Source organism: Myotis davidii, unplaced genomic scaffold (assembly GCF_000327345.1).
Source record: "Myotis davidii unplaced genomic scaffold, ASM32734v1 scaffold196, whole genome shotgun sequence".
NCBI lineage: Eukaryota > Metazoa > Chordata > Mammalia > Chiroptera > Vespertilionidae > Myotis > Myotis davidii.
This window is the reverse complement of record NW_006288258.1, coordinates 1,377,472-1,399,311: the sequence shown is the minus strand read 5'-3', so window position 1 is coordinate 1,399,311 and position 21,840 is coordinate 1,377,472. Positions and strand designations below refer to the sequence as shown.

Genomic DNA, 21,840 nt, shown 5'->3' with positions numbered 1-21,840 from the left:
GAGTTATGAAGAGGATAAAGGCTCTTTGGGGGTGGGGTGCAGATCGTTGATTTTATGAGCTCAGCTTTCTGCATAGACAGCCGTGTGGTCCCTAAGCAAGTCTTGTCTTGTATGATTAATGTATACCAGGGGATCTCCTAATGCAGTGGTCGGCAAACTGCAGCTCGCGAGCCACTGGCCCCTTGAGTGTGGCCACGAAGTTTCACTCGCACTGTACATGTGCGCCCGCACGGGGTATTTTGTGGAAGAGCCACGCTCAAGGGGCCAAAGAGCCGCATGCGGCTTGCGAGCCACGGTTTGCCGACCATGGTCCTAGAGGGCCCTGACTGATACCGAGTCTATGTGGCCCCCACCCCACGCCTGTCCCCCAGGGACAGACTGCCCTTCCTCCGGCAGTTCCTCTGCATTGCAGTCACCCGACATTGTATCATCTTGTCGGGCCTTCTTCGGGCTGTAAGAGGACAGCCACCTGCCCTCTCCTACCCCCCTCCCAGAGCCTGCCTACCTTGTCTGCACAGCAGAAACGGGAAAAGGTGAACTCAGTCAAACTTCCCTGGCCACCGAGCCCACTACGGGTCCTCCCTAAGCACCTGTCTGCGTGGCCCCTGGGGCGGAGTCTATGCAGAAGGCCTGGCCCGGTAGATAAAGGAGTCCACCTCTGCCTCCCCCAAGGCTGTGGCCGTGACCTTCATGATCTCGGAAAAGTACTAAGTCCTTCTAAACCTCTGTAAGCCACCGTTTCCATAATGGTTTTGTTAGAAAGATTTACACATAAAAATGGGAGGTCTGGGTCTTGCCTTACCTGCCAGGATAGGAATGTACTTACGTATTGACCGCCTCCCTCCCACCGCACCTCCCTCTTCGCCCCCATATGTTGATGACCTCACCTGCAGAACAGAGAATAGCCAGCTGCCACCCTCCATGCTGAACACTTCCTGGCCATCACGTCTGTCTCCGGCCGTTGCATGGGAGGGATGCGGCCCAGGCGTGTGGGCTCAGCCTGGGCTGGGTCAGCTGGAGGCTCATTCCCCAGACGGGTGAAAGGCAACGGCATTTTCAGAGCAACAGCTGAGGTGGAGACGTCTGGCACAGCTGGCCCTGCCCCGAGCCCGTGCTCTTTGGAATGTTGAGCCCTTCAAATATGCTGTGCGACGCAGTACACACGTGAGCAGGCACCGATCCGCCCGCAGAGACACATACCTCAGGGGTGGCTGTCTCCCGGCCCCGACCCCCTCCCCCTCTCTGGGGCACGGAAAGGAAAGCTCAGGCGGGAACGGCGTATTTTACTAGTAAGTGGCCGTGGCCATCAAGGAGCTCTGTGTATGGCCCCATGTGCTCAGACTGAGGATGGAAAATACAGTCACATTGCCACTGTCCTGGGCAGTGCCCCACCTTACAAAGGAGGTAGGGGGGTGGGGATGGAACAAAGGCAACATGGGCACCATGTCAAATGCCAGCACCGCACTAGGCATCCTGCACAAAGACCCTCAGAGAGAGATGTCATTGGGCTCGTTATCGATTGGGAACCTGGGGTTAGAGAAGTTAAGTACACAACTAGCAGAAAACTTAAATTCAGGCTCAGGCTCTGTCCACACCAACGCCGACACCAGCGAGAGCAAGCTGCCTCGGTGGACAGGCTACGCAGAGCTGGGGTCCAGGGCGTGCTTTCGACTGGGTCACGACATGAAAGAGGGCTCAGGCCACAAGGAAGCTTGGAGACCACCTGACTCACACTCATCTCTGTAACTGAGCTGCAGCCTGGCGGGTGGGGGGTGGGGGGCATGAGGGAAGGTGACTCAGGTGATCAATCACAGATGGGAGCGCACTGAAAGTACCGACCCCTGACAGTGACCTTGCCCTCGTACCCACAACCTTGGCAGGTGGCAGTTTACCAGCCTTGGCAGACGGTAAATGGAGTAAAGCAAAAGAAAACATAACATGCACGCCAATGCCTGGTTCTTGGTGCAGCCCATTTATTTTGTGAAACCTGTGCTTGTGGCTCTGCCTGCCCTTCCCACCCTGGTGAGCTCAAAGGCTCAGGCGACGATGTAGGACAGTGGGCACTCAGCGAGGACACAGCCCCCTGAACCAGGCCAACCTGGCGTGTGAACTACCCTGAAGGACACGCCTCCACTTGGCTTCCTCACGCCGGGGCCCATAGTGCACATCCCCCATGGGAAAACCTGGTGTTCCCCTCCCCACCCACAGCCCTGCCACAAACAGGATGTGGAAACAGGATGCATTCGTCTCAGCTCCAGGGACGAGGCTTGACCTGGATTTCCTAGCAAACGCGCAGGCCTCAGCAGCGGTTCTCTCACTGAGTCTGGTCTGCGCCCCAGGGCCTTCCGTGATCCCCAGCAGGTCTCTAGTGCTCATCGGTGATGGAGAAGGAACAGAGAACCCCAGCTGGTCACACAGGAGGGAAAGTTCTCAGGACCACAGTGGCAGACACAGCCAACCGGGGCGCTTCTGCAAAGAAATGAGGACTGAGCCCCCCACCCCCACCCCCAGCAGTTTCTAGGAACAAGCCCATGAGGAAGAGTGAGGAGGACTCACTGGGGAAAGAACTTAGTAAAATAATTTCTTACATATTTCACGGAGGCTGGAGGTTACCAAAAATTGGATTCAAAGCTCCATTCTTAATGGAGCTGTAACAGACAGATATTCTTTCAAAAAGAAAGCAAGCCCTTGTGTGCAAGTGCACATTGTAGGAAATGTACCGACCAAGTGAATCTATATAGACAGAGAATAGATGAGTGGTTGCTTTGGGCGGAGGGTCATCAAGAGCAATTGCTAACATTAACAGGGCTTCTTTCTGAGGTGATGGAAATGGTGTAAGTTGGCTGTGTGATGGTGACACAGACCTGGGAATGTACGAAGCACTTTTTGGTTGTACACTCTAAATGGGTGACTAGTATGGGATGTATGTGTACTGTATCTCAAGTTGATTTAAAACAAAAAAGGAAACAGATGACCACACAAAAACTTGTATACAGATGTTCACAGCAGCATTATTCCTAACAGTCAAAAAGTTAAAACAACCTTAATTCTACATCCATCAACAAATTTTAAAAAATGTGGCATTTATATAACAAAAAGGAATGAACTGTGGTGAAACCCTAAAAACATTATGCTAAGTGAAATAAGCTCATCAATGAAAATACTTATGACTCCATTTCCACCAAATGTCCAGAACAGGCAAATAAATCTATAGAAACCGAAAGTTGACAAGTGGTTGTTCACGGGTGAAGGCAATGGGGGAATTTTAAGGAAGGAAGATGAAAAAGGGGTAATGAATTCTGCTATAGCAGCGGTTCTCAACCTGTGGGTCACGACTCCTTTGGGGGTCGAATGACCCTTTCACAGGGGTCACCTAAGACCATCGGAAAACACATATATAATTACATACTGTTTTTGTGATTAATCACTATGCTTTAATTAAGTTCAATTTGTAACAATGAAAATACATCCTGCATATCAGATATTTACATTACGATTCATAACAGTAGCAAAATTACAGTTATGAAGTAGCAACAAAAATAATTTTATGGTTGGGGGTCACCACAACAGGAGGAACTGTATTAAAGGGTCAGCATATTAGGAAGGTTGAGAACCACTGTGCTATAGGGATGCATAGCGTGGGGTGACAACAGTAAGGAGCCGGCATCCGGCCAGAGGCTGCAGCAGGCAGGTCGCTGGATTGGGAAATAGGACACGGTGAGATGGGGATTTGAAGTAGGTGCCTGGAGACAGCAGTTCAAAGCCATGGGCACTGTAAGCATCCTGGGAGAGCACGCAGGCTGGATAAAAAGCCCCAAGGGAACACCCAAGAGAAGGGTAAGCAGACATAAGGGAACTGCAGGAAGTGGGCAAAACGTAAGGCAGAAGCCACACTGTCACAGGCAGCAACGGGAAAGTCAGTGGCAACGGGGCTCTGCAGGCAGGAGGGTCTCTGGCATAGTTACTGTTTTGCCATTGACCTTGGTAACTGGGCAAGGAGAGAAAGAGGATGAGGGTTTGGGAGAGCGGCAAGATTTTCATGGGATGAAGAAGGAACTCCATGTTTTGACACAGTCACCCACTCATTTATCCATTATTGGAAGACTTTAACATAAAAGATCCAGAGTTCTGAGTGGATATCTCTCTCCCTTTCTCTCTCTCTTACATACATGCCCTCATTCACCGCAGTCCATTGCAAAAGTGGCAGGAAAGCCAACAGCAGGACACTTCACCTCAACTCTTTGCTCTGGGGGGAGCCAAGACCAGAGCTGGATTTTTCAGGTTGAATGGAGCTTGCCAGGTAAGGAGGGTGGGAGGTCGGTGAGAGTGGGGGACAGACAACTCCCAGAAGGAGCATCAATTTCAGAGGCACAGCATGCCTGTCTGAGAAACTGCAGGCGCTTCACCTTGCCTGGAGAGAGGGTCCAAGGACGATGCAAGGGCACCAGTGGGCAGACAGCAGATATGGGGGTGGAGGGGGAGGAGGAAGGCAAGGGCAGAGATGCAAGCCCTCCGGGGAGTCACAGATGAGTGAGAGGAACTGTAACAGGTGTAAGGGCTCCTTCCTTGAGGTTTCGGAGGAAGAAGAAGGTGAAGACCAAGGTTTTAGAGGTGGAGAAAAGAAGCAAAAGACTCATCAGCTTGCCCGGGAAGCCATGTGCAAATGGAGTGAACGCTTGCACAGAACATTCACCAACTGCAGACCATCCATTTATTCCACTCCAGAACACTGCTCTACTGGCTTCCCCGCCTTTTATTTATCTTCCGCTTCCATCGTGCTATATATTTTTTTGGACTTTTTCACCATAAAATAGTTCAAGTGTAGTCATAGGTAATGAAAAAAAGTGAAACTTGAATCACTGCATGTTCAACTCTGGTGAAAGACTTAGTAGAAAAGAGCTTATGAAGAGTGGCTAAGGCGATGCCTGGAGATTTATTCCGGACCCTCCTGGCTCTATAAATAAATAACAGAGACCCAGCTTATATCTGAATCAGAGTAAAATTGATCCTAGTTCCCAGAGAACCACTGGAATGCAGGGCTTAACTGCTGCTATTTAATGCTAAGGAACTCAATTTGCCTCTAACCTCTCCATTGCATAAGCAATACAAGTACTTCGAATTATATACTGGAGAGGTTAGGAGAGTGGGCTCCCAACTGGGATCAAATCTGGGCTCTGCCACGTATTAGCTGTGTAGCCTTGAACAACTTATTAACCTCTCTGTGCCTCAGTTTCTGCATTTGTAAATAGAAATGATACTGTACTGAACCTCATAGGGTTGTTGGATTAAATGTGTCAATGTTAAGTACTTAGACCAGTTTCTGGCCCATAATAAGCACTCAATAACATTATCAACTATTTCCTGCTTTTTCTTTTCCAATTCTCAGTCCATAAGGGCCAACCCATTTAAGACTACTTTTTTCTAAATACACACCTAGATAAAACCACAGGCTCCAGCACAAGTTTCCTCAGAAGTAATGAATCTAAATAATCCTGACACAGAGCTTACGTGTTAGACATGGAGCTGATTTTCAGACTACCCCGCCTTTCTGTATACACACATACAGATGAAAGCTTATTGTGGAAAATACTGCCAGTTTCCTACATGTTGTCTCTTCTCCCTCCTTCCTTGGGAAGCCCGATTTGTTCAGGGCAGCAATGGGCTCAGCTACAAACTCACTTCCCCAAACGCCCCTTGGACTATGGAGGACAAATGCCCCAATTCTGGGAACCCTTTCTTTGCTTTATTTTCCCCAAAGCACCATTTTAGACATATATTTTTTCCTAACCCATCTCCCTACATGCAGCTCTTGTGAGCTCTTCATCACAATATCCCAGACCCCAGGCCAACATCCTGTATACAGAGCTAGTGCTCACTGAACAGGAGCTGCAGGGAGAAACGAGTGAGATACAGGGTTGCACGGGGTTTCTCAGAAAGCTTTAAAAAAGTGTACCTTTGGTCTTTTGCCCCCTTACCTTTTTCCCTTCACCCTGTTTGTCTCTCTTTTCTGCCTGGAAGATGCAGCAGCCACTTTAAAACAGGAGGACAAGCACACAGGTGTGCGTGTACACACACACACACACACACACACACACACACACATACACACACACACACTCAGCAAAAAAAGACAGTCTGGTTCCTGAAAGCTTACTGAGCCTCAGTGCTAACCATGGGACAAGGGTTATCTAATGAACCTTGGGTTTGTGTATGCCACTATTTGTCATGCTTTCCATTATCCGAGGTTAAACTCGTTTCTAATAGATACAGTTATAAAGATATCTCTGAGCAAAATGGCTTTGCTTTCTAGATATTCTTGAGACTAACTGGTGAATAACAAGAAATTTAACTAACATTCACCTTTCAGCCAATTGACACAAACCGAAGATTGGTGTAATGAGTAGGCAGTCTCAGTAGCCAACATAAATAGATATAAATAGAAGAGGTTCAGTGAAAGCTCCTTTGGTCTTCTTTATTATATTTCAGTGAAAGCACATGGCGAGATTAGACTATAAGAACTTGGATGAATGGGGCTTTTGTCGAACCAGTGGGGGGCAGCTCTGCTCTATACCTCTCTAGCTCCCCATCTATCTATTTCTCTATCGTCTATCATCTATCTATCATGCAAGTCACCCACACCTCCAGGCCAAATTAGTATCAGCTATCAGCCCCACCAGGCAGGGTATCCAGGGGCAGTGATGTCAGTTGTCGGACTTCTCACTGCCTGTCTCCCCTACAAAACGCCCATCTCTTCTGGTCAGACATATATATATATATATATATATGGCTAATATGCCAACTGTCCCCTCAGGAGTTTGACCGGGAGACCAGGAGTTCAATCGCTATGATGTGCTCTGACCACCAGGGGGCGGCATGAAATGAAGGAAGGCCCTGGCCAGCAGCCAGTAGCTGGGGAAGGGAGGCCCCAGCCGACCAGGCCTAGGGACCCTATCCATGCACGAATTTCGTGCACCAGGCCTCTAGTATTGCTATAATTTAAGACCTGTATCATTATAGTACTGTTAAATGCTAAATACTCCTGGGAGAGATTATGTGTTTTTTTCGAAATCAGACATTTTCCTCACAATTAATGCCTGAAACCTTCCTTAAGTAGGTTTTAACTAGGGGGAGAAGGGAAGAAGCAAGGTGTGCCCAGGCTCCTGAGACAACTGGGTGGGGTGAGGGGGACCGGAGCTCTGGAAGGCAGGAGTCACAAGGGCCAGGGGCTCGACTCCCACGTGGTCTAGTGCAATCTGCATCTAAGGGCGGGGCTGCTGTAGGATTCGTCCACTTTTGTTGACTGAGTTCTCTTGCCTTTCAAATAAAAAACATAAGACAATTTCTACTCGTAAAACAACACTGCTGACTCAGAGGAATATTTTGGTTGGCACCAGACACAACCCTCTGGTTTGCCAGGTCATCCTCCAGGGCTTGGGAAGCTACCAGCAAGCATTTGGATCTGAAGACTAACAGAATTTTGCATTTCAAAGTATTTGCATTTTCAAGTACACAAATACAAACAATTCAACATAAACACTGCATTAAACCTACTCTAATTATAATCTGACCTAGAGTGCCCAGAGTGATACCTCAATCTTTCTAGATAATCATTTTTGGAAGATTTAATCCAAAATAATTATTAATTTAAGAATAAGTACCACCATTCTGTGAACCATAGTTAAAATTGATTCAGGCAAGAATCATTAAAGGAATCTCCTAGCCCCTGTGGCTCAGTGGGACGCAGGTTTGATTCCTGATCAGAGAACATACCCAGCTTGCAGATTTGATCCCCAGTCAGGTGGATTATGGGAAGCAACTGATCAATGTTTCTTTCTCTCCAATGTTTCTTTCTCTCCCCCTCTCTCTCTCAAATCAGTAAACATCCTCCAGTGAGGATTAAAAAAAAATTTTTTTTAAGGGAATTTAAAACTATTTGGTAAAAGTTTGATGAGGAACAAGATACAGACAAAGTCTCAGGTGATCTCCCACAGAATATTTTTCAATGCAAAGGGAAAATTTTAACTTCTCAGAGGAAACCCGACAGACATCACCTCAATCAAATGATTGCATCAGTAAACCAATAATGGGACAAATTGATATGAGGCACTGAGGAGAAAACATCAAAACTGCGTTCTCTGAATCCTAAAAAGAAACTCAGATTGAGGAATATTTCACAAAACAACCAGCCTACACTCCTTAAAAATATCAACATCATAAAGGACCAGGAAAAGCCAAGAAGTCCTTTCAGATTAAATGTGACAAGAAACATGACATTTAAATGCAATGAATAATTTTTTTTAAGTGTTGTATTGAAAAAGAAGTGTTATAAGAAACTCCTGGGACAATGAAAGAAACTTGAATATAAACTGTACTTTGGAAAATCAGTCTTAAAATGCCTCTACTTGGTCATTATATTGTGGCTGTAAGAGACTGTCTATGTCAGCCGTGGGCAAACTATGGCCCGCGGGCCAGATCCGGCCTGTTTGAAATGAATGTATTAGTTCACAAAAACACTCCATCCATGCTTTTGTTCCGGCCCTCCGGTCCAGTTTAAGAACCCATTGTGGCCCTGAGTCAAAAAGTTTGCCCACCCCTATGTCCTTAGGAGATATAAGCTGGAATATTTAGAGGAGTGTGCCCTGATGTCTGCAATTTCTCCCAAATAGTTTGGCAGTAATCATGATTAGTGATACTATATAGGAAAAAGAGAGAGCAAGAGTGTGAAAATCAGTGAGTCTACGTAAAAGTTATATGGACATTCATTGCACAATTGTAAATTTTCTGTAAGTGTAACATTTTTTTCAACAGTTCTTTAAAGTAAAAAAAAAATTCATGATTTTTAAAAACTATTACTAAGAAAGTGAAGAGCAAAATGTATTAAAACTTTCCATTTATTTAGAAACAAAGTTTAAGTAAACTATTTGAAAGAACACAAACAAAATGGCAGTACTGCTGATGAAGAGGTCGGTCTGTCAACAGCTTTCCTGTATGTATGCTTTCAATTTTTGTTGTTGTTGTTAACCTCAGAGGAGGCTGTCAGTCTCTCTGTCGGCCACAAGAGTCATGCCACATTTCACTAAGTGAAGGATACAAACACGGAAAGAATGACTCCCCACAATTGAGGGGAAGAAGAAACGCCAAGCCTAACATTAGTACACATTGGGTGAGTCACGTCCTCTCAGGAGGAAAGGCAGACATTTCTTGTTTCCTGAAGGATTTGGAGATTCTGAGGGAACCACCTGAATTCTCAGCCTGAATCACAAAGTAGGTCAAGTGACCCTACAGCCCACTCACTTAACACTTCTGCCCACGCTCAGCTCAACATCATGGTACCTCCAGTTTCAAGGTCATTGTCAAGTCACATCTTGTGGCTGGTTCAGCCTCCTCCACATTACTAAGTTGCTGGGAGAATATATGCAACTAAAACAAAGAAAATTCATGATAACTGCACATCCATCCATCCATCCTCTGACCTTGAGTGGGCAGTGCCTTGGTTTTCTTTTGTGCATCACCCCCCAGGGGCCTCAGTCCTGAACCCGATCTGCTGAGTCTCTTCAACTGAGAGTGAAGGCTTGGCAAAGCAGCCTTCCCCCCTAGAAGCAGCGCAGCCAGCAGCACACACACGTGGACGGATTAGGCAGGGCTGTGCTGTAAAGCGCACACACGCTCTCCCAACGTGTGCTTTTCATTCCAGAAATACTTTATTCCTAAACCACTTCTATGTCTCTCTTGGCATGAAACAGTATAGGTGGCCCTGTGCCAAAGGAAGTGTCTGTTTAAACAAGTGGACTTTCTCAAAACTTCTTAACCTTGCAAGGTCATAAATAGAACATTCTAGCATAATTATAATGGAATAAAGTAGAAAAGGGAAAGGTCATAGGAAAAAAAAAGACATGTGTGTTGTTTTATCTAGGTAAAAGAAATACTGAAAATACGAGCTATAACATAGAATTATCTCCCAAGGGAGTGAAAATGACAGGGTCCAAGTTAGGATGAGGAAGCAAAAATATTACCTTGAAGGTCCGTGAGCATCTGCCACCTTCTGTCACAAGCATTTACTCCTGTTCTAAGGTCACCCACCAAATCAAATTGCAGAGAGGGTGTTGCAATCATGGTTTTACCCTGGAATGTATTTTAGTTTTGTACCTTGCTTCCTCATTTATGACTTTCAGCGTAGACCCAAAACTAATGTAAAAGAAGAGAACCCATTTTGGTTGACTTAACTGTCCTTTCCCTTTCTCCACGCTCACTTCCAGGTATTCATTTAAGGTTCACTCACAATTAGCAGTGTGAAATCAGTAACTCTTCACAGAATCGTTAGGCGTCACCAAATAAATTACAATTGAAAACACGCTCTTATTATCCACCTATAGACAGGCTTGGGCAAAAGTACGTTTACAGTCATTATTTATTATTGTAGCATTTACTTGTATTATTTGTCTTCTTATTGTTGTTGTTATTTCATATCCTTACTTATGACTTATCTTCTAGGTAATGATGGCTGGTAATTTCACTACCGTCCCACAAAAGTGGGTACTTATACAGAAACCTACTTTTGCCCACCCCTGTACATGTACTCATACACACAACATACAAGGAAACTGACAGCAAGCTCCATAGAACATACACAACACAATCCCCCTCAGCAAGGATCTGAAAGACCCTTTTCCTAGAATTTCTGGTCCTGAAACTTACTTTCTTTCCACTTCTGGCGTTGACGCGGCGCTACAGAAACCAAGCGACTCCTAGGAGAGAGAAGTCACAGCATCAGTACAGGCAGAGCGCAGGCTTCACCAGAATATCACTTAAAAAATAAAAAGCAGAAGCAAAACGAGATGATTAAGGCCACTGTGCTTACTTCGATCTGGGACCGCAGCTGAAGTGACGTGGGGCTGGCATCGGCTTTCTCCTAAAACAGAACAGATGCTGGTTGAATGCGACTTCCAAACGTGGCACACACAGCAAGACAAGTCGGTCTGTAACCAGAGACGGGGGGATTTGGGAGACGCTCGGCTACAGTGGGAGGAGATGGTGGAGATAAACAGATTTTCTGGGAAAACTGAAGTGTTTTTGAAATGAGAGCTCTGGCCTCTTAAAATAGAACTGTTTTCTGAACTCCACAGCCTGACATACGGACAATGTTCTATGCAGAAGCAGAAGGTACACTCTAACTGACGAATACTGACAGATAATGGTGACTCCATTCTCTAGGTGTGATCAGCTGGTCACTGGGACACAGAATTTACAGCCACCTGTTTGTGTGCGGTTTCTTTTTCAATAGAGTTCCGATCGGATTTTAAAGGTCTGGATATGTTCAGGGCACTCCATAATGTAGGGCTAATTGCAAGTGTCTTTAGGAAAGTGGAAAGTTAACTTGGTATTATCTCGTATTCCAAAAAATCACCAGGCTCCCAGAGTACAAATGAATTTTTCTAGATGAAAATTGAAAAATAAAAAACTTCCAGCATCTAGTAAGAAGGTGAAGTAAATGCCAGACGTAGCAAGTGCACTGAGAAGTCATTAAGTCATAAAGATGAAGCACGGGAAGCAAACGCTTCCAGAGATAAACCGTGTAGGATAGCACTCTCACTTTGCAGTTTAAAAAAATGGTATCCCCTTTGAGAGAAAAAGAAAAGGAAAACTAAACCAGTTACCTGTGATGAAAATAATTAGTGAAATAAGCTTTGGCAGCAAAACAGGACAATTGCGCCATTACAAGCGTTAGAATGTGCCATGGGAAAATAGGAGTTACACTAGTAAACCGAGCACAGACCACCACACTGATATTTTTCCCAAATAGAGGAAAATTCTAACCTACAGGGGTGCTGACGGGGAGGCCCTCACCAGTGTGTGGTCCACTGTCCAGGGCCAGTCTCCCCGACCCCACCACCCCCGGTGACACGTCATAAGCAGGATGATGGACAGTTTTAGAGGAGTACTATCACTAATATTATACACATTTGAAATAATATCAGATGGTATTTAGCTGTGTTAACAATTGCCACATTCTTTAGGATTGCACATGTACTCTGTGAAGAATGTTTTGTGAGTTTCAGCTAACCTTCTGGAAATAGAAGCAGGTCACTCAAGGCCTTGGAGGGGCGGGTGAGAGGTAGGTAGGAATCAATGGGAAAAGAAAAGGTATGTTTGTGTATGTGTGGGGGGGGGCATCTGTTATTCTTCAACAATAAAGATCTATTTTTTAAAAATTCTCACGTGCCATCTAATCGTTCAATTTCCTCATGTAGCTGATTTCACCATTAGCATGATTACCAAACTAGATCGCTATTTTTAAAACTTAGCAATAAAACAAGTGTAACTCAGAGTAAATTCATAAATGTAAACAGGTCACCGCAATCCAGGGACAGACACAGACTACAAAGTGAATGTACTGGGGTGCCTCGGTCTGAGAACGGGATGATTTGGGACAGAGATAAGTCTGTCCTGGACCCACTCACCCTAGTCCCAGGGCCTCACTTGTTATGAAAGCAGGGAGTGGCATGAAGCCCCACAGGACTTCTCTCTGGGTAAGGTCCTGCTTTTAATTGCCATCTTTGCTCATCACAGGCAAACCTGACACACCGCTCTTACAGGACCATGCATGGAAACGTTCGAGTTACATTCCAAGTCCAATTGGCATGCTGTCAGACTCAGGTGTAGTCAACAGAAGGGGTGCGTATTTCTGAGGTTCCTGGTGTGCAGTCCAACCCTGATGCCCTGGTAGCTAACCTCTTAACGTCCCATAGAGAAATTTACCAACTTAAATAGCAGAAGGTAAGCAAAGGTATATTTTGCCATTTTTTCATTCTAAGTCGCCCTCTTCAGCAGTCAGTATGGAAGACTCACAGTGATAACGAACTCTATTAGTTCCTCTGAAATTTTCTCTGAAATGCCCATTTAATTAATACCCAACTCTAGTAGACGTCCTCCCAAAACCATCAAAAAAAATTTTTTTAAATGCCTGATTCAACTCTCTCCCCTTCCTCGGTTCTTAACTTTTCTTCCCAAACTCTAAGTCTTTACCTCGTTAGGTAACAGTCCATGATAGGGCATTTTCTGCTAGCATTGTACATTTTTATCTGCGTTTTTATTTATTGAGTGCACTTTTGTCACTCAATCTTGTAAACATCACATTTTTGGTATGTTGTGCAAAATGTACCTGTTCCTGCATCAGAAGCAGGTACTTAATAACAACCATATTAAATGTTCGACAGTCAATTCATCTTCACATGTTATTTTGTTACTTATAATAAAACATTTGAGTGTGTTTTTACTACTTTTTAGGAAATTTGGGGGGTGGGGGGAGAATGGTAGTTCGATATACAATGTGTTAAAACTCTTCCCCTTAAAATAATAGACCCAGTAAATGTTTCCATGCAGAACATCTGTTTTATCAGGAACAGGAGATGTTAAACAGGAGCTTTTGTACAATGATGTTTCCGGTCGTGTTTTTCTTTTTTTTTCCCCCAGAACATCCCACAAAATAATGTTTTTTTTAGAGCAGATATCAATTTCATCTCTTAAGGAAAGACTACCATCGTTATTAAGAAGTATTTCTTAGAGAAAACACATCCTCAAGTAAAAAAATATTACACAAATAAGGAAAAGCTGTAAAACCGTCCACTAAGTAAGGACTTATATGATGTTTGGAGAGAAAACAGAATGGACTACTGGAAAATTCTATTACTATGACACTGATGGATTCCACATTATATCAATGACAAATGTGCAGAGTCATTAATAATTACGATCATGCATGTATGTGTGACTTGTATAAAATATTTAAGACATAAATATATATAATAAAAAATACAGCAAACCCTTGTGGGCCCACGGAGCCTGAGAAATGGAACATATTACAGAGTGGAAGCTAGCAGGTGCTCTGATATACGCCCGGACAAAACACCGTGTGCAGCGTATGAAATACGTCTTAATGGACTTGTCATATAGGTATGCAGTGGAAGTGCTGGATGACATTTTTTTCTGTTTATCACAGAAAAAAAATATTTTTTTTTCATGGCGCAATGTGGAGTGGAAAGCCCTGATGGAATCAGACAGAATGACCGCTAGCTATGTGTCAGCAATAAAGGGTGCTGCCCATATAATAAAGAAGCAGGAATTCAGGTCTGATGGACAGAGAAAGGCTCCAAGACATCCCCTTCCATGTCCTGTCTATAAATTAGACTTCCAATTCAATTGCTTCTGGTTTAGGGGGAGTGGGCAGGAAGCCATGGTTCCTGAGTTCCAGCAGAAGGAAGTCCTGGTGAAGGGGAAGGCAGAGAAATAAGAATTAAAGGGATCTACCTGAGGGCCTAGCCCCAAACTACTGCATTTGGGAAAATATTGATGGTTCATAGTATAGCTTCTGATTTGCAAGTCATCATGTCGATGGAAATAGTATCTATCTATCTTTGGGGCATGTTGTAAAAAGAGAGAATCTCTGAGAAACAAGATTCTGTTCTCCCTTCTCAACATACTCTGACTGTCCTCTCCCTCAATAACCTATGCAGCAGTGACTACCACTGTGTAACAAGTCACCCCAAACTTAGCTGCGAAAACAACAAACGTTTTATTATGCTCACCTATTCTGCGGTCAGAATTCAGAAAGGCGGCAACGGGAATGGTGTGTGTGTGCTCCATGGTGCCTGGGCCTCAGCTGGGTGACGACTGGGGTCATCATCCTGGGTGAGCACGCTCGCTGGAGCACCTGGAGGCTGGTGCTGGCTAGCCGCTGGGACCTCAGCGGGGGCTATCTGCTGGAACTCCATACAGGGGTGCTCCAGGTAGCTGCTTGGACTTTCCTCACAGCAGGAGGTTGGGTTTCAAGAGCAAGCATACCCAGAGAGCCCAGCAGGAGCTGCATGCCCTTTCTCACACAGCCTCTGATCGTGTCCCTACTGCTGCAGTCGCAAACTCTCCTAGAGGCAAGAGGCCGCACAGCCCCCAACTCTCACTGAGAGGAGAGTCAAGGTCCCATGGGAAGAAGAGCACTGGGCGGGGATATCATCATGGCCTGATTTAGAAATCAGCCTGCCATCCTGAGTGCCTAGGAAATGGGGTCTCAGCTAAGTTCTTGAAATGAGGAATGAGGGGAGACAATTTACTCATGACAGTGTCCATGTGGACTCTTTTGTGTACTTTATAGTTTACTCAAGTAGCGCACTTGGCGGTAGATTTCAACCTTAACCTGTCACTTAAAAGTAGTGGAATGTTTTTTTCTGCCAAGGGCCATGTGGATATTATAACATCATCCGAGGGACATAGAAAATTATTGACTTAAAAGTTAGCCTGCTGTATTTGGCTAAACATTTAATTAATTCACCCCTAATGCCTTGGCAGGGCCAGTCCAAATGATTTCATGGTAAGGCCCTCGGGGCAGCCATCCTCCACCCCTGACTTAAAGGTTAAAATATCACAATGTTTTAAAGTAAGTTATTATCTCTCTCATTTCAAACTTATTATAGAAAATCTCAAAAATGAAGAAAACCATATAATGAACTTTCAAATTCCCACTTTCCAGCATCAACATTTATTTACTCATGGTCAATTTTGTTTTACCTATACCTTCACCCATGCCTCAGCCCCACCCTATTTTACTTTTAAGAAAATCCTAGACACAATTTTTATATTAATAAGGTTTAGCGACCAGCTTTAATTCCTAACTGTGGTTCAACCTTGAGCAAATGCCTCAATCATCAAGAATTTGACTCTTTCCTAGCACTAGAGGACTTTTTTTGGCCATTACAAAAAAAAAAATTATATTCAATAAATTTAGATATTCCATCTAAATGTTGCAAAAGACCAAGAAATGCAAAATTGAACACAACCAAAGAGTCCATTAGAAAAGTACTTGCTATTTCCCAAAGTACAAATATATCCTAATACTTGTTTGAGTATGATATGCTCTTTGACTTTGCACTTTGCAGAGTATGCTAAGAAGCAGTTAGTGAGAAGTAACTCTAAAATTTGATCCCTGTTCAATATCCAGAGAGCCACATAACACTAGCAACTGAAACCGAACCTTTAATTGTAAATTAGGGTATTATGACTTAGTTTAAATTTTTAAAGTCAATTTAAAATGAAAGTGGATGCATAAAAGTTGATATATGGATTAAACTATTCATCATTAAGCCACATCTGGACACCTTCATTATGAATGACAAATATCGCCCTGGCTAGTGTGGCTCAGTTGGTTAAGCGTCCTCCCATGCGCCAAAAGGTCGCTGGGTAGGCCCTACATGCCTAGATGCAGGCTTGATCCACAGTAGGAGGTATGCAGGAAGCAGCAGATCAATGTTTCTCTCTCCCTCTCCCTCTTCCTCTCCCTTCCTCTCTATCTCTAAAATCCATAAAGGCATATTTTTAAAAAAAGAAAAGAAAAAGAATGACAAATATCATTGACATCTAAAACTCTTAGTGAGTTTGTAAATTATAAATGCTAAAGGAACATCCCTACCTTAGTGAAGTATAACAGTGAAACTCAAACCAAACATAAACGTAGACCAACATGTGTAAGTGTATGTGTGTGCGCACGCCCAGGAAAAGGTCTGAGGACATGCACCAAATGTGAACAGTTACTTACACTATTGTTCTCTCTGAAGTATTAACATTTGTAATAACTAATGTCATAAAAAAACTATGCATGAATTTTATGATGCCTAGTGAAGGTCCATGATGACTTTAGAAATCATCTCATAATTCCTATTTTGACTGAAGGAGACTAAACCATAGTACTGTATGGGGTTTTGGTTTGGTTTGTTTTTTTAAGGAATCAGATGACAAAAAAATTACTGGGTGATGCGGGACCTCAAATCCATTTCTTGTCAACTTGGACAGCCTCTGGAAATAATAACTCCCTAAATGTTTATTACATCTAACATAGCAGCAAAAAAAGAACAAATGTTTCTATCAGCGGTTCTCAACCTGTGGGTCGTGATCCCTTTGAGGGTCAAATGACCCTTTCTCAGGGGTCGCCTAAGACCATCGGAAATACATAATTACATATTGTTTTTGTGATTAATCACTATGCTTTAATTATGTTCAATTTGTAACAATGAAATTGGGGGTCACCACACATGAGGAACTGTATTAAAGGGTCGCGGCATTAGGAAGGTTGAGAACCACTGTTAGATGAAATGAGTGGCTTGCCAAAACCCAAACCAAAGTCTATGAGTGCATATATGCGCCCACCTGCTTGTGCAGGTGCATGTCCACCTACAGTCACACCCACAGCATGCAACTGAGGCTCTGATCCTAAAGGACCACATTTTCACTCTAAAGTGACAAAACCCTTGTGAAATACACCAGAGTAAAAACCCACTGGGCAGAATAAGGTCCTGGAAAACACTCCAGCGTTGTTTTCACCTTGTTGTGGAAATCCACACCTCTCCGCCCTTTAATGCTGCCAGTGCTCGAAGCCAAATGAACTTCAAAACTGGAAAAGCAGGAGGGAGAAGGCCCTCTCCCGCTCCCAAGGCAGAGAGGAAGGTCAGGCGCCCACCAGCGCAGCTCCAAGCCAAGCTCAGCTCCACCGGGAGCCCAGGAAGGAGGAGGTGGAAAAGCGAGAGGACTGCATACTGAGCACGTGAAACACCATGGTGACTGCGGACCCTTCGATCCCAGGAGGGAACCAAGCTCTGAACGGCTGGGGAAATGGCTGCCGTGGGCGATTCACACACGCCTGTGGCATCTACCACTTTATAAGAAGACTCCAAGTTAAGTTGTGTCTTGCTAGAAGAACACACCTTTTACTAGGAACAAAACTGACCTAAGAATGCTATGACATGAATTTAAATCTTAAAAGGCCCAGTGAAGACATTTTAATTATCCACAAGAACAAGTCTACCAAGTTGAATCATTCAATTTCTCATTTTACTAGCAGGACCTGGCTTATCAACAGGACAGTACAAATGGCCTGCCACTTCCCAGTGGTGGACATGACATCCAGCCAGGCTAGATGGTGTCACCGCCCACCAAGAGCACACAACCCGCTGCTGTTGCTGATTGGGATCCTTAACATGAGACAAAAGCGACAGGAAGCAACTAAATGACCCCACTTAACTCCGCTTTCCTTTGGTTCCTCCCCAGCTCCTCTTTCATCTAATCACCCCTTAATTTTAAAAAGATCGAGTGCGCACACTCCGGGTGCTAAGCACTGTTCTAGTCCGCAGGATGAAAGAGTGAGAACACCGCTGGCGCCTTCAGGGGGCTTGCACTCCCGTGACTTCTCAGGTCACGCACGGGAATCGTCCACTCGAGGGCTACATCACAGGCCCCCTGCTCTGGCGCGAGGCACAGCCATCTGGGCAGCTGTGCTCGGCTCTGGATGCCGCGTTTTCCGGAGGATAATGAAAACCGGGAGAACCTCCGCTAGCATGGTGTCTGGAAATGGGATCATATAAACAGGATCAATGGGAGGAACTGGGCTGTTTACTCAGAGAAGGAAAGGAAAATACAAACATGCAAAAGGCTTCTAGGGAGCGGAGGCCAGGCAGCTGCCTGGAGCAGGTTCCCATGGCCCACAGCACCCTGAACGCGGGACACGGAGGAGGATGCGAGGGCGGAAAGTACTTAGTACATTTTTAAGTAACGCATGATTATAAAGAAAATAAAATCCAAGTATTAGTGAGGACACTACGTATTGAATTGGTCTAAAACTTCCAAAGAAAACATTGTAATTTTTTAAAAGCCATCTTGAGCTCACTTATTTGGAAATAACCTTTAAAAATATTAGGATATAGTCCTGGCCGGTGTCACTCAGTTGGTTGGGCCTTGTCCCACGCACAGAAAGGTTGCAAGTTCGATTCCTAGTGAGGGCACATGCAGGGATTGCAGGCTCGATCCCTGGTAGGGGGCATGCAGGAGGCACCCGATCAGTGTTTTGCTCTCACATTGATGTTTCTCTCTTGCACTCCCTCTTCCTTCCTCTTTCTCTAACCACACCAGCCAAGGTTCAATATGATTTATTTTTTAAAGAAAGGGAGGAAGAAAAGCAAATAAACCGAGTGTCCAAAATAGAATAAATGACTTACATTATGTGAAATCCGTGTCATTGGAGGATTTGAGCATGACCACAGGGACATCTGCTACCTGGGATGGAGGTTCTTTCAGGAAATGGGTCAAACCTCTGTCTGACTATTGTGATTCTATTACTGGAAATCAAGTAGGATTTTGTGGAGTAATTTACCTTTTACATTATATTTTAATGGCAAAATGAACAAGTTCTAACCAATGACTCAAGCATTTTAGGATGGATAACCTTTACAAGTTGGTGACAGACAGCCCATAACTGACTCATTATCCATGCATTCATTTGTTCAACCTCTATTTCTTAAGTGTGAACTCTATACTTAATTGACATGCTGGGTACTGGGGCTATAAAATAGTCAGTGACCTTCAGGAGCTCATGGTCAAAATAACAAAAGCCCCCATATTATCATATAAATAACATCTGAACTGATTAGTTAGCAGATTTGGTACTGGAATATGGGCTACATAAAATTATGTAGCCTGGCCAAACTGGAGGTGCTAAATTTTAATGAACCCTCTAATAAACTGCCTCACATTTTGTCACAATTTAGTACAATATTACTGTCTTTGTAGCTGCAAAATCAAATGGTGCTATCATGACATTGAACCCTCTTCTTTCTCATTCTTTGAATCATATTTTCAAACAATTGTTAAAACCTTGGTAACCAGCTTAAGAAGCTTCAGCATCAACAATGGTCACAAACCTACTTCTAAAATAAATCAACTTTTGAATTAATAGTGTTACTTAGTGGTGTAAAACATTTTTAAATACATGTAAGATATGTAAGAAAAAAAAGTAAGAATAAAATAAAAATTAGAATCTCAGAATGTTGAGACAAATGCCAAATTTTAGCCTAAAGCACACGTTTTATTGTTGTATTAGAAATGCCGGAAAACTCGGGTTTATAATGGAAACTACAGGCAGATTAAACCCCAATGTAATATACATAAATAATATGTTTCTGTTCTTGTGTAGTGATTTTCCTCCCTTCTGAGCATTAATCTTTAAATGACTACTCTATAAATTATTGCACTTAGTTCAAAAAGCAAATGAAATTTAAAATACCCATTTATTGAATGGCTAAAGTGCCATGTTGAAATTACTGTGATTTATCTGTTTCTTTAACGGTTGCTGTAGTAAAAGTATTTATTGCTCAAAATTATTATCTGGTTCCATAGTTTACTCTGGTTTAAACACAAATCTGCCCCCCCAACCCCCCCACCTTTGTTCAGAACAGCAGCTGTTTGTCACAACCATGAGGCCCAATTTTTTCTTGCTATAACCTGAAGGTGTGATCTATAACACTGAGGTTCATAGGAGATAGCACTCAAATTCACAAGCACCGGGATTACTCTGGGGAGGGGGCAAGGTGGAGTACCATTTAATCAGCACTGAGTTCACTCTGTGCTCATATGCCCCCTTGTCAAAGCACTAAAGGCAGCCCTGTCTGTAGAACTGATGTGTTTCTTGGGCATTACCGCCCGCAGGTACTGCGATCACAGCAACTGAGCGGTTGCTGCTGTGATGACAGAGAGCGATTCTGGTTGAAAATCCAACTTTTCATCCCCAGCAAAAAGGCAGCCTCTTCATTTCCCTTCTTATGATTTGGTTGGTGGAGAAGTTAGGAAAAAAAAAAAAAAAACATATTCTCCACCTAGGGCAGCGGTTCTCAACCTGTGGGTCGCGACCCCTTTGGGGGTCGAATGACCCTTTCACAGGGGTCGCCTAAGACCATTGGAAAACACATATATTACATATTGTTTTTGTGATTAATCACTATGCTTTAATTATGTTCAATTTGTAACAATGAAATTGGGGGTCATCATGACATGAGGAACTGTATTAAAGGGTTGTGGCATTAGGAAGGTTGAGAACCACTGACATAGGGAAAAACTTGTCACATACATAATAATGGTCTAAATGGCTCAATACATAAAGAGTGCTGACAAATAAATAAGAAAAACACTACTTTAGATAGAAAAATGGACAACTGACACAAAAATGAAGACATAAAAATATGTGTGCTCTTAGAAATAATCAAAGAAGTATAATTTGAAACACTATGAGACTACCTTTTGTCAAACTGGTAAGGTTTTCTCTTTCCAAATAAGATTAAACACTAGGAAGTGTGAAATTTTAAAAGGAATGCAGCTATGTTGCTAGTGGGAGTGCAATCTATACAATATTACAATATTTCCAGGTGGTAATTTAACAGTACTTCTGGAGTCTTTACAATGTTCCTGCCCTGGCTGGTGTGGCTCAGTTGGTTGGACATCCTCCAATGCAACCAAAGGTTGCCAGCTCAATCCCCATTTGGGAGCGTTCAAGAGACAGCCAATGTTTCACTCTCACATCGATGTCTCTCTTCTCTCTCTCTCTCTTTTCCTCTCTCTATTAAAAAATCAATAAAAGTAGCCCAGCTGGTGTAGCTCAGTGATTGAGCATTGACCTATTAACCAGGAGGTCAAGGTTCGATTCCCAGTCAGGGCACATGCCTGGGTTGTGGGTTTGATCAGTGCGGGGTATGCAGGAGGCAGCCAATCAATGATTCTCTCTCATCATTGATGTTCCCATCTCCCTCTCTCTCCATCTCCCTTCCTCTCTGAAATAAATAAAAATATATTTTCTTAAATCAATAAAAGTATTTGAAAAAAAAATGTTCCCACTCTTTAACCTGCTAAACTCACATTCAATCAACTACCCTGAGAAGGTAAGTAAGGAAGGTGAAGAAGTACATTTAAAGATGTTCAAGATGACTTATTTTTATAACAACAAAAGATTGGAGAAAGTGGAGAGAACCAAGATGGCAG

At 43.6% G+C, this 21,840-nt stretch overlaps 1 protein-coding gene across 5 annotated transcripts in view; it reads right to left on the bottom strand.

The window, feature by feature from the left end:
• Positions 1 to 21,840, bottom strand: part of SASH1 (SAM and SH3 domain containing 1) — a 217,175-nt gene that overhangs the window by 80,411 nt on the left and 114,924 nt on the right. For 4 of the 5 annotated variants that reach the window (XM_006760153.2, XM_015561618.1, XM_015561617.1 and 1 more), the window contains 2 exons: positions 10,859 to 10,909; positions 10,696 to 10,745 (listed from right to left, as the gene is read on the bottom strand). In XM_006760153.2, the coding sequence (XP_006760216.1) occupies positions 10,696 to 10,745; positions 10,859 to 10,909 (101 nt within the window). Of the gene's footprint in view, positions 1 to 887; positions 1,070 to 10,695; positions 10,746 to 10,858; positions 10,910 to 21,840 lie in introns of those variants that run through there. The other variant, XM_015561616.1, reaches the window with a different exon arrangement.